Source organism: Acanthochromis polyacanthus, chromosome 2 (genome assembly GCF_021347895.1).
Source record: "Acanthochromis polyacanthus isolate Apoly-LR-REF ecotype Palm Island chromosome 2, KAUST_Apoly_ChrSc, whole genome shotgun sequence".
Taxonomy (NCBI): domain Eukaryota; kingdom Metazoa; phylum Chordata; class Actinopteri; family Pomacentridae; genus Acanthochromis; species Acanthochromis polyacanthus.
This window is the reverse complement of record NC_067114.1, coordinates 18,564,976-18,577,471: the sequence shown is the minus strand read 5'-3', so window position 1 is coordinate 18,577,471 and position 12,496 is coordinate 18,564,976. Positions and strand designations below refer to the sequence as shown.

The 12,496-nt window shown below is 39.9% G+C and overlaps 1 protein-coding gene across 3 annotated transcripts in view; it reads right to left on the bottom strand.

Moving 5' to 3' along the window:
- Positions 1-4,126: 4,126 nt before the first annotated feature.
- The window catches only part of tln2a (talin 2a), a 103,988-nt gene continuing 95,618 nt past the window's right edge, over positions 4,127-12,496 (bottom strand). The window contains exons 52-58 of one of the 3 annotated variants that reach the window (XM_022208967.2): positions 12,098-12,205; positions 11,762-11,867; positions 10,938-11,062; positions 8,637-8,825; positions 8,371-8,553; positions 7,949-8,074; positions 4,127-6,984 (exon numbers count right to left, since the gene is read on the bottom strand). In XM_022208967.2, the coding sequence (XP_022064659.2) occupies positions 6,856-6,984; positions 7,949-8,074; positions 8,371-8,553; positions 8,637-8,825; positions 10,938-11,062; positions 11,762-11,867; positions 12,098-12,205 (966 nt within the window). In that variant the 3' untranslated portion in view covers positions 4,127-6,855. Of the gene's footprint in view, positions 6,985-7,948; positions 8,075-8,370; positions 8,554-8,636; positions 8,826-10,937; positions 11,063-11,357; positions 11,492-11,761; positions 11,868-12,097; positions 12,206-12,496 lie in introns of those variants that run through there. The other 2 variants (XM_051939573.1, XM_051939576.1) reach the window with 2 other exon arrangements.

The window sequence follows — 12,496 nt, the reverse complement described above, 5'->3', positions numbered from 1 at the left end:
ACTGACAGTATCTTCTCATTCTCTTTAAGCAGTCTTCGTCCCCAGTGTCTTTTGTCCCTAAAGCTTTGCTTGTGTTTTGTTGAGTGCATATTTTGGAGTCTTACTGCTCGGACAGCACCTGCTGGAAACTGTCCACAGCCCTAACAGCCACTCCTACTCTCACTCAATCTGATTTAAGAGGCATTGACTCTTTTTCTCAATCTGATTCTCTGCCAGGTCATTTCTTTGTGAAAGAAACTGGTAAAACAATCTAAATAGTAAGTCACATGAAAAACTTTTTTTCCTGTTACTTGATGCTGCAAGTCTTGTGCCAGCCCAAATATTACAATGTGAATGCTACTCAGTTTGAATACTCAAAGACGAAGAGATTGTGGAAAATTGAAGAAAACAATCAAAGTACAGATGATAAAAGTTTAAGGATTATTTTCATAAGATCTGTTAATGAATTTGCTCCCCTTTTTTGTATGTCTGACTGCAGCATTTTATTTCTTGGTGGTCTGTCCCAATATTCTTCCTGTGGGGCTTTTTTAAGGCGGTCAGCTGTCACTGTGTTGTCATCCTGCCATGTGTTTTGTGGACTGTTCAGCAGCCAGCCAGGCGTGCCTGTCATATACAGAGATCAGAGAGGCTCATGGCGCAATCCATGTCACCCTATCACCCAGGATAGACACAGACATGAACATCGGCACGTTGTACCTGTCCAACAAATAATGGTTTTCTTTAATTAAGGGTTTGATTCAGTATTTTGAAAATACGTTAATTAAAGCTGTGTTTTTGATAGCTGAAGGTGGAGGCCTATTTGATCTAACATGACTTGTAGCGTGTAACTGGAGTTAAATGTGACCTTTATACTCTTTTCTACGGTGTCACCATAAACCGAAAACATACGCATTTTCCCCAACAGCAAAGATAAAGTGGTTGTCTTCATAATCGTTTGGACCCTTGTGGAAAAAGCTTAAAGTTTTTAAAAAAAAAAAAAAAAAAGCAAATCTCACTGATATTGTGGAAAAAGTTAATTGTATGCTGTTAAACTCTCACAACAGACAGGTAATTGAAACATTTCTCAGGATTCCCAGAATTCCCTTCATCTGCGAAAGTATGCGGCCCTGTAACAATTATGTTTCGGTATTTTGAAGAGCTATGGGAAGTTTAATGTCCTCTGAAACATGATTTCATGAGGAGACCATTGTCTGTTGATGGCCATATATGCAAGAGGAGCTCATAAATCTGAACACAGTCTGTGTTTATGTGGTGTTTTACAGCTCTGTTTAGTTTCTGACATATTCTTGAATATCAGATTTGTTGCTTGAATTTAGTCAAACCCTATTATCAGATCAGAAGTAAAGGCCAACATTGTCTGAACAGGTCTTCATAGATGTGTTGAGACAGCTGCAACGTGTAGCTCCCAGACAAAAATGATGATTTCATTGTTAATGTCTAGACTGGAATTTCTCACTTCCTCCTCAATAATTAAAAGTCTCAGGGAGGAATAAAGTTGGTGTTCCCACTGATCCGCCTGAGTCACACTTTATCTCTTGCTCTGATTAATGAAGCTCATCACAACGGTTTAGACGTGCATAGCCGATGTATGAGATCATGCAAAAATACTGGAGTGATGAGTGCGTGTGGCCGCTGTGTGCAGTGTTTTGTACAGGACGACACTGCTGTGTCAGTTTCCATTAATCGCTGACCTTTTTTTTAATGAAAAAAAAAGGTGAGTAAAAGTGGCTGAGAAAAGAGAACTCAGGAAACTGTTTGTGCATGTGGCGCCACCAAGTCAGAAGCAGTAATCTTATATTAAATAGGAAAAGTCTTCAGTGTACGAAGCCTCTAGTCTTACTCTGTAACCTGCTGCCATCATCAGTAACTGTACCCTCTTTCTGACTTTTATTATAATTAGATTTAGGACATAAAAATAATGGATGAGCTGTCTTCTATCAGCTGCTTGTCCACATTAAATTCAATGCCCTCGTCCTTATAGCCAGGGTTTTGCTGTCTTCTTCTCAGCCAAGTCAGTTTAACAGGGCCTCTTGTTACAAGTCACATCCACCGTTAACAGACATGTTTAGCAGTCAGTGAGATCTAGATTCATATCAAATGGGAAAGTGTATGCCGTAATAGCGCTAAAAGCTGGCTGAATGAAAAATACCAGAATAAGGATTCCAGGTTTAAAAGCAGTGCCCGGAGCAGCTGTGCCACTGTAATTGACGTTGCCTCCTCAAATTTTAGTGCCGGACAAATTTAGCAAGGGTCTCAGCTCGTAGCCTGGACTCAATATAGCGTCAGGTTTAGTGCTGACTCAGAAATACCATCTTGTCCTGACACTAAACTGACACAGACACTTAAAGAGACCTTGTCCGATTGCCAGAACTTACCTCTCTTATTATTCATCAGAACTTGTAGTGGTTCTGCATCCTGCACCTCAAACATCATACATGGACGTGGCAGACAGACGTGGATTTAATCAGAAAACTGGGAGCAAAATTTTGCTCCCTGCTAATTTGACTTATCATAAAAATATTAATGCTAATGTCATAAACTGCTCAGAATAAAATTTAAAAGAAACCTCTGTATATTTTGAGCCCAAACCAAAACATGCCTGCAGCATATAACAGTGATTCCTGACCTTCTTCATCTGATGAACCCACACGGCCCTGCCAGATGAACTCCAGAACCTCGTCATCAACACTCCCTTTCATCGTCAAATGCCCGTTTGAACTGATTTTAGATTGAATCTTATTGAACACTTCATTATATAATAATGGATATTGTTCAAATATTTCTTGATGCAGTTGACTCAACATTTTGGTTCAGTTTCTTTTGTAGCTATTTAGGAATTAGTTCAAGCTATGAGTTTATTTGGCCTGTATTTGTCTTTCATTACTTTCAGCTGTTTCACCTGTTAATCCACACTGTCAGCTAACTATCTCAACTAAGCTAAGAATTTGTAGCTATTGTTCCTAATTTTAGCAAACAAATTCAACAGTTTTTCCAGATATTTGGCTAACAATTTTTAATTTTTTTATGCATACACAGTAAAAAACAAGCCAAACATACTTTTATGTATTTTTCCTCTTTTTTGGGGGGGATTTTCTTCTGTATCTTTCAGATGTATAAAGATATCAAAAAAATTACAAAAATAGACATACTTTTAAAAACTTACTGAAAAATAACTTATTTTTTTGTTAGTTGCAATGGTGACTAACCATAACATTTTTTATTGTTTCAAGCAAAATGTTTTGATCCAAAAACTGTGAAATGCATTTGAAAAGGATTGTAATTTAACAAAAATATTTGCTCTTTATTTTGTAGATTAAGCTTTTAAATTACATGAATGTTTCTTTATTAGTGTTTAATATATTTAAACATAATTTTATTATTATACTTGCATATCTAGCAATTGTTTTTGGTAGACATGTAAATATATTTCATTAAACGTTGAAAAGCCAAACATGTACACTATCTCTTATGATTAAAAATCAAAAACGTATTTGAATAAAGAGAATTCCTCTATTTTTTAAGATGTTTTGTTTTTCTATTATTTTTACAGTGATTGGCTGGTCTGCTAGTTTTTTGGTGCCACAGTAGCTGGAACATTAACCCTTTTAAAATTTTATTTTTTTCCAGTGTACTTTTAGCAAGCAGTTTTAACTGTTTATTCTCATTATTAGCTAACCTTTTCAGCTGTTTATTTACCTCTTTCAACCATTTACACACTTTTACTTATTACTACTTTTGAGCTGAAACATGTTCAGGTTTGCTGAATTTTTTCATTCAATTTTAATTTAATCTTTGCATGAACTGCATAGTTTATCCCTGATATTGTGTACAGGATTGAAAACTGGAGTGAAAGCTGAATGTGATGCTTCCTGAGTGATTGAAGTTGGGCTCCAAATTAAAACAAATATAGCTGTAAATGTGGATTCAACTCCAAGCATGAACATACTGATTAATTTGTGTCCTTTGCTATAGAAAGGCTTTCAAACTGTCCAGGATCAGAGGAAATGCAGGTCTCATATTTGAAATAAAAGTGTTCTGATACTGTAAATAATCAAAATCATACCTACTGTGAAACACACACACATTTGGGTCTGTGCTACCCAAAAGAAATAACCATGAGAAGAAATGTCATTACATTGAAATGCTTTATTTTCAGTGAATACAAAAAATAGTTTTATCGAGGCCAGATAAATATCTTTTATACTGTACGTTATCACTTATCTTTATTGTAGCGGCTTCCTAATTTTATTTCTGTTAAGAGGGGAAAAAAACAAAACATACAGAACACTTCAATTACTCCACAGCATTGAAATGCGTCACAACATCTTAATGGTGACAGATATATCGAAATGTTCTTACCACATGTATCTTTCATAGAGTCTTAAAAGCACAACAAAATAAAAGCCCATCCATAAAATTTCTGTGACTTCATAACACACAATAAAGCAGTTGACAGATCTCAAACCTCCGGTCTGTCGTAGTTCAGAAGCACTGTGGTGCATGCCCATGGAATGCAGTACAAAAATGTGCTCATATATAATATACATATACAGTATATATACTGATAGTACATTTTAAACAGCAACACATTTTCTTGACTGGCGAACGGTTCCTCTGTCGTCCCCGAAAGGCCTTGCATGTGGCAGAGAGAAAAGTAAAGGGGGTGCAGATGGCTTCAGCACTTGGAGGAACAGCACGTTAGCAAGTGGGACCACAAATGTTAAAAAAACAACCCACAGACATGAACCTACATTTCCAAAATGACAGCTCGTCCAGTACCTTCTACTGACCGATCAGGTGAAGCTGTCACTCAAGCAGACCGGACACTGTATGGGCTACGGACTAAGGCACTAATAATAACACTACAGACTCGACTGATAAGCAGTGGACCCTCCCTCCCTCCCACACAAAACACAACGGCAGAAAACACCTCTGAATTCAACTGTCAAAAAAAAACAAAAAAAACCCTTAAAGGTGACGGCCTGTCCTCAGCTAGCAGCTGTGGTGCACTGCCTGTACGTGGAGGTCTGAATCACTCTGCATCTGCAACACAAAGCCATGCATTTTCACAGCAGGACCTAATCTTACACTATACCGTAGTTTAATATTGAAACACAGCCCGTATAGTAAGACGAGGGAACAAAACACAGTACAATCAAACTCGGTGAACAAAAAAAAAGGTTCTTCTATTGCAGCAAGTAGCATATTCAGTAAAAGTCGCACAGAGCACCCAGAAAAGAATAACTGCAGTGATCAGTGTCGCAGTCACTTCACTTTCAATTCACTCACTTTAACCTGCTAGAAGCTGTGATTTGTTTCGCTTATTGCCAAGTAAGTTTCAGATTATGAATTTTGTTGCGCAGAATTGGAGGTGAATTGACACAAATCAATCCCTGGCAGTGATTTGAGTATTGCTAGAAAAGGAGTGGGAAAGAAAAATGTCAACATCAGGACCAAAGTAAATCTACTGCTGGGTGAAGTAACCCACAGAAACAAGCACATGCATAGGACGTGGTACTGCACGGCATTCGACTGGTTCAGAAGGTGCGAGGTATTCTTTCCAGTTCTTCTTTATTTGCACGATGTAGGAGCCAGCCAAGTTCTGCAAACTATCTATCTTACACTGAAAGTCAAATACATAAGCACTCAGTAACACAACATCCTCTTCTGGATTATTACTTGAAGTTTGCAGGCATACGGAAAACCAATACTGCCCTCTAAAGCACCATCCGTCTTATTGCATCATGATCAAATTCTGCTCATACCGTACGTAGATCTCAACACCTGAAATGATAAAGGAATAAAAAAAAAAACGTCTGAAGGATTGCAAGGTTGTCCGACAGCAACTAAACAAAACTATGTCTGCCCCCGAAAGACCTCTCTTTGCTAAAAACACTCGGAAGTAATAAATATTCTTTCTATGGTAAATATGCTGTCCTGTGTAGAAAAGCATTCACATGGTAACATAATGGAAAACATTCTGTTTGAATGGCTGCACATGATCACACCTATATGCAGTGATTTTGACGAACACGTAGAATTTGTTGCATCTTAAGAAGACATTTTGCGTGTACAGCCAACGAATATCAGAAGAAAAACGACGAGAGAAAGCAAAGATGCTTATATAACCGTCTACTAACGGGAGATTCCCCAAAACAAATGTCCATTATTGAAATTCACATTATGGTCCAAGAAACACCATTATGCAAAATCGGACCCTCCTTCATATTAGGGCTAATGGCCACTGAACTGAAGTCAAGACGTGCCACAGTGATTTACATGATTCAGACAGACGTTAAGGTGCCAAACTGGAGCACAAAGGCCAACATTCATTCATTATCAGAGTACCCAGCTGAAATGTTTTTGCCCTCAGATGCAGTTACGTGACACGAACAGCAGTACAATCAATTCTTCATCTTAAAGTTTATGCACTAGAGCTGCGAGTTTTGAAAGAAAAGAAAGAAATCGGAGCTTGCGGGCAAACATGAGAGCGAATGAGCTGTGCCGTTTGTCCTAAGCAGGTCACATTCAGTTTCAGATTACATCAGTCGTAGTAGTTATGCTTTACATGAGGACATGAAGAAGTTCTTCAGTCTGTACGATGTTTTCACGAAGTAGTCAGTTCCACACAGTAGTATTTCAAACTCGCTAGTAGTTGACTTGAAGATCTTCCCACACGATGCGGTCAGCGGCGTTCACTGCAGACTCGGGCTTTACTGGTTTGTTTAATCAGTCACAATACTTCTGAAGTCACTGGAGGCCACATACCTGTCCAGGTGTGCCATTAGAAAGACACACATTGGCGCACAAATACAGATGTGCTCTTCACACTGGTTAGAGCGTAAACGGCAGCGGTTAGTTGTCGTCCTCTCGAAGCTCGCTGGGCAGGAACTTGTACTGCTGCTGCCTGATCTGAGCCAGTTTCTTTCTGGCTTCTTCCAGCTCTCTCTCCTTCCTCAGCATCTCTTCCTGCGCTGCAATGATCTGGACACACGCAGAGGAAACCTTTTAGAGTTGCATTCTACTATTATGCAGATTATGGTGTCCTGTATTTAAAAACCCATTCAGTTTTGGTACAGAAGTCGCATGCGCTGTGAAGACTAAGGAATTAAAAACTTGTTTACCATCTATGATAAGTCAAATCTATTGTCATTCCAGCCCATATGCAGGTAAACAATGAAAATGAAATAGTGTTTCACTATTATGTGCAGAACAGCTTTAAAAAACACAAGAGACAATCTGATGACAACTGCAATTCGTGCAGATACTTAGAAAACAATAAATGTACAGAATCAACGACATAAATGCTTCCACTATGGCTGACGTAGGGTTCATGCCCCATTCTGAATGTGTTTGTATGAGAACGAATTTGTACTAAACTTCGATTCCTGCGTTTCCATAAAATACATCATTTGTATTTGGAGTGCTGGATGAAGGACAGAAAAATCTTCTCAGGGAATAATGTCAACAAAAAGAGACAAGAACATCCATGACACAACCTAAAGGCTGAGAGTGTTTCAGAAGCTGACATTTTTTAAGGCATTAAATGCTGCCAAAAGTCAGTACACAGCAGAGTGTGACAGCCTGATAAACACACGTCATACTGGTAGGAAACTTAAGACACACGTGATATCTTATGGTGTCTTGGTTTTGGATGTATATGTTTATGTGCAATTTGTGCTAATGCACCTGCATGTTCTTCAGTACACGGATTATCAATCATCTTTCCAAAACTTACTCACTCCTCATCTCTGCCATTACAAAAACAGAGGCATGCAAATGTGAAATTTGCTACAGATTGAGGAGATGGTGGTTTTAAAGAACTAGGACAGTTTTAGCTGACATTAAACCTAATAATACACCAAAGTCTAGAGAAAAAAGTTGGAAAGAGTTCCTATTTAGGCAGTGGAGGCTTGTTTTAATACCAAATACTGCCTGAAAGCGTTACCTGCGCTATTCCGCCTACGAACTTCGTCTTGACCACCACGTTGTCTTCATCCGCTTTGTCAAATGCTGCCTTCTGGGCCGCTCGCACCAAATTGTCTGACGCCTTCTTCACAGCGTTCCCAGCGATCTACAGGAGGAAGAGATCAGTTGAGAACAGCAGACAGTCGTGGGAGAGGAGGATTCTTTAAATCGAAGTGGCACTAGAACAATGTAGTATTACAAGAAACGTGAACTTCAAGTAGCAACAATTAAATCACTCACAATACAGGAACACTACCCCTAAGTAATACTACTTCACATGTAATGCTTAAGTTGATCTGTACAGAATTCTGAGTTGTGCAGTGATAGTAAATATTACCACTGCCCCTCTTCATTTCATGAAGACTAGTTGCTAAACCAGCTGAATGAAACTGTTGTGTTCACCTGCAGCCTCCTCATGGCCTCAGAGTCCTGGTCGGCCTTCACCTTACAGGCCACCAGCAGCTGAGCAGTGGATGCTGCCACCTGTTTGGCTGAAGAGATGAGCTTCTCCTCGCTGGCGTGGCCCTGCACCGAGGCGTTGGCGGCCTCACACAGGTTGCTGGTGGCTGCCGCTACCATACGCGCCTGGGAACAAAATGCAAAGATGAATGTTGTGATAATCCTCAGACCGTGAGTCGGCTAAAATGACCCTTCACCACAACGCTTACAGCAGAGATGAGACCCTGGGACCACTGTCCGTCGTCCACGGCGTTGGCAGGGATGGAGCCCACTTTGCCCTGAGCCACCAGCTCCCTCTGGGCGGCTGAGGCAGATTTGACCAAAGCGCTGGTGGCTGCAGCGATGGATTTAGCTGCCTCCAGGATCTGCTCCTCAAAGTTCAGAGTCTCATCAGCCTGCTGAGGAAGGGCGAAAAATAATCGGTGAAATAAGAAGAAGCCTGTGAAACTGTAGCTACTATAAGAAATAAATTCACTGCAATCACATTTGAATAAATTTTGGGTTCATTACTCTGTGAAATAACAGTTTTTGAAGCAGGACGAAAAACGTCACATCTGATTAATCATTTTCTCATCAATAACGACACATTAAGTGACTAAAAGAGACACAGGACGACCCCAAAAGCTTCACACAGCCAGATACAAAGCATCGCTTTAAACCGCAACAGCTGATAAGGAGCTGGACGCAACCAAAGAAGGAACGAGACTCTGCATTAGACATCCAGTCACAATCCGGTCAAACCGTTTAAACACAAACACACACTTTTCGCACACAAACACATTCACGCCACAAGTCTGTAGACAGAGCGGGACACTGTAGGAATATGTTTGATATATAGTTGGGACTGAATAACAACCTAATATATCAAACATATCAGACAGAGCCCTGCAGAGAAGGCCTCCGTTGGTGGGGGCAGGCAGGGGAGGAGGAGGGAAGGCAGGGGGGGGGGGGGGGGTTAACTGGGAGCTAGAAGACTTAGACTGGGACAGGCTTAAGCTAGAACCAGCACAGATGGATGGATGAAGGGTGGAGGAGAAGCAGGGGGAGGAGGCAAACACGCTAAACACAGTGTTGTTTGGAAGACTGGGATATGACTGAGGATATTATGTGGAGGATGTTGGGTTGAGTTTTTTATGGCAACAGTGGGTAAAGTAATGACTACAGAGATAAAACTTAAAGGGAAAACTTTAATGGACATGAATATCCAATAAACTTGAGAAAACACGCATGTCTTAGGTTGTTGTGAGAAATTCAAATTAAGAAAACTCAAACTTGGAGACGGGACAAGAGACACACTATCTGTGAATATCACAAACAAAATGTGTCATTTTGCTATAGTAGAAATGTGGCCTCACCCAATCTGAATATTACCACAAAAACTTAAAAATGAAGCACAAAAAAAATGTGTTTACAGGCAGGCACAGAATATTAATAAATGTATGTTTTAAGTTATTGCTACAAGGGAAGTTTGTCTCACTTACAGTGTTGAATACACTGTGGAGTACAAAGATATTTGATGAAAATAACAGGATAAAGTTCAAGGAACAAAAGCTTTTAGCAGCCACAAAGACGGAAATTACAATTTGAGTGTAGGCCAAAATATACATATTTGAACTGTGTTCTGCTATTTCAGTGCTCAGATTTCAATCAACAATACACTATTTAAGTATTATGTGGTGCTACAACGTTTATGACAGTACCTTTTATATTGAGACAACTCGGAGGAGGAACTCTGATTTTAAAAAGCATCGAGCTACTGACACACAGTCCAACAAAGCGACTAAGGACACTGACTTTTCTTAAGCAGATCCATTCTTAGTTTCTTCTAATCCATGTCATTTAAAAATGTAAATATGGCACACTTTAATTCTACTACAAAACTACTACTACATGTCTACAAGTAGTTAGCAGTTCCACCAGAGAGATGTTCTCCTTCTGAACAAATGATTCAGTAATAAATCTGTACAGCAGAATTTTGAAATCTAATTCACAAGCTTTCACCACTTAACTGTACATAAAGCATTTAAAATAGCTGCTGCAACAGTTAAATGTTACTTACACGGCGGGGCAGCAATATAATAAGCAATAAAAGCCATCTAGTTAGCACATTTTCTGGATAAACTCATGTATTTTTTTACTTTAACAAATACTAAATTCCTGTGCTGGTACTTTTGCTTGTGGAAAGGATGTGTGAGTACTAGAACACACAAAGCACTTACAATCAGCCCAATGCAAGAATAAACATCAAAATTAGCATCAAAATGCCTCAGCTCATTAATATATAGTAATATAGCACAGCCAAATTTATGTTTTATGAGTCATAATTCTTGTTATACAGTTTTTCCGAATCTTCTCCTTTACTTCCAAAGGCTGCTCACACTGAGTTAGTGCCGTTAATGCTTAAACAACAGCGCAAACGTCTTTTCACTGCGGCCGTGTGGCTCTTTTGGGAACAACGCTGTGGTAACTTCATGCCATTCCTCTCTCCACTCGGTCATCCAGTCACCCACCTTTGGCTTGGCTCGGGGTTTGAGCTGCTCCAGCTTCTTGGCTGCAGCCTCGATGGACGCTGCTGCTCCGAGCAGCTCAGTCTCTGCAATCACGGTTGGATCCTCGGGGTCCACCCACTCCGAACCTGAGGCACGCATGCACACACATAATTAAGATGTCGACCTGAAAACAGGATTTTAGTAATATTTCACAAAGCCGTGTGTCAACAGAACATGCCTCACGCTGTGATCACAGAGAAAACAACAACAACAACAACACTGTGACCATACAAAACTAAAGTGCCACAGATCTTCACATCCCATGCAGAGCTGATGGATGCCACAAACTGCACAAAATTTCACTGCAATGAAGATGAAATGATTTATTTGTGATGAGATGGTACATAAAACAAAGCGTGATGGATGGAGACGACTATGTACTTGAGAAGCCGGAGAGCAGCTGGATTTGATGAGATGAAATAAACGGATGTTAGCTCTGAGGAGAGAAAGTGTTGAACAGCTCGCAACTGGTGAAATAAGTCACAGTACATAAAACAGCCCTAACTTACCTCCATCTGTGGCAAGAGAAGGAGGACAGGAATATTACTAAAAGTTGCTTAAAAGGATGGTTTCTGTTTCTCTGTTGCATTGGACATTATTATTAAGTGTTTTTATAGAAATTCCTTTTAATGGGAAGTACAAAGGCCAAACTTTGTTGGAAACTTAACATGTGGATAATAAAAGGTTATCGCTTACTGATGTGAATCTGAGCTTATCACATATGAGACTTAAGAAGGAGTCTGTGTGTGCAGATGTGGTCGCTGAATGTGTGTGTGAGCCATTACCTTTCATGGCCTCAGCGGTCTGGATGAGTTCTGTTACGGCTCCTGCCACCCGTTTGGAGCACGCTGCCAGATGCTGCTTCTGCTCTGCAGTGGGCTTCTGCAGGACCTACACACAAACACACAACCATTATACTAGAAGAATCGTTTCACCACGGTTTCAAAGCAGTGTAGAATAATGGGATACTAAGTGTGTAAAGAGTGAGCTTTAGAATAAAGTGAAATTTCAGGCCAGGCAGCAAAAATCATTACAACATCATCTTTTTTCATCCTTCATGTTAACGCCAAAACCAACAAAACTTCTCTCTCTACACATTGTGAACAGAGAATTCAACCTACCATTAGTACTTGTTCAAGCAGGTCGATGTATCCAGTTGTACACTCTAATCCGAACATCAGCGCTCTGTTCTTCACCTCCTCGTTTACCTCTGGATGATAGGCGGCTTGCTGAAAGACAGAAACACACAGAAAAGTTCACCTTTACTTCTGTAACTGCATCTGTGTTGGCATTCAGGCTTCGTGGGTATTAGAGGTTTAATTTCGGGCCTTATTGCATTTTCGGAAATATCTAGACTTCCTTTGCAAGCCAGTTCTGTAGATCATGATGAACCACAGTATCATTTTGCTATGGGGAAAAAAAATCATTTTGTATTTCTTTAAACCAGTCATTTGTTATGGACTGGGCTGGAAGGATGTTGCTTCAGTGTTCATCCAAAATAGCAATGGCTGAAATTGTTT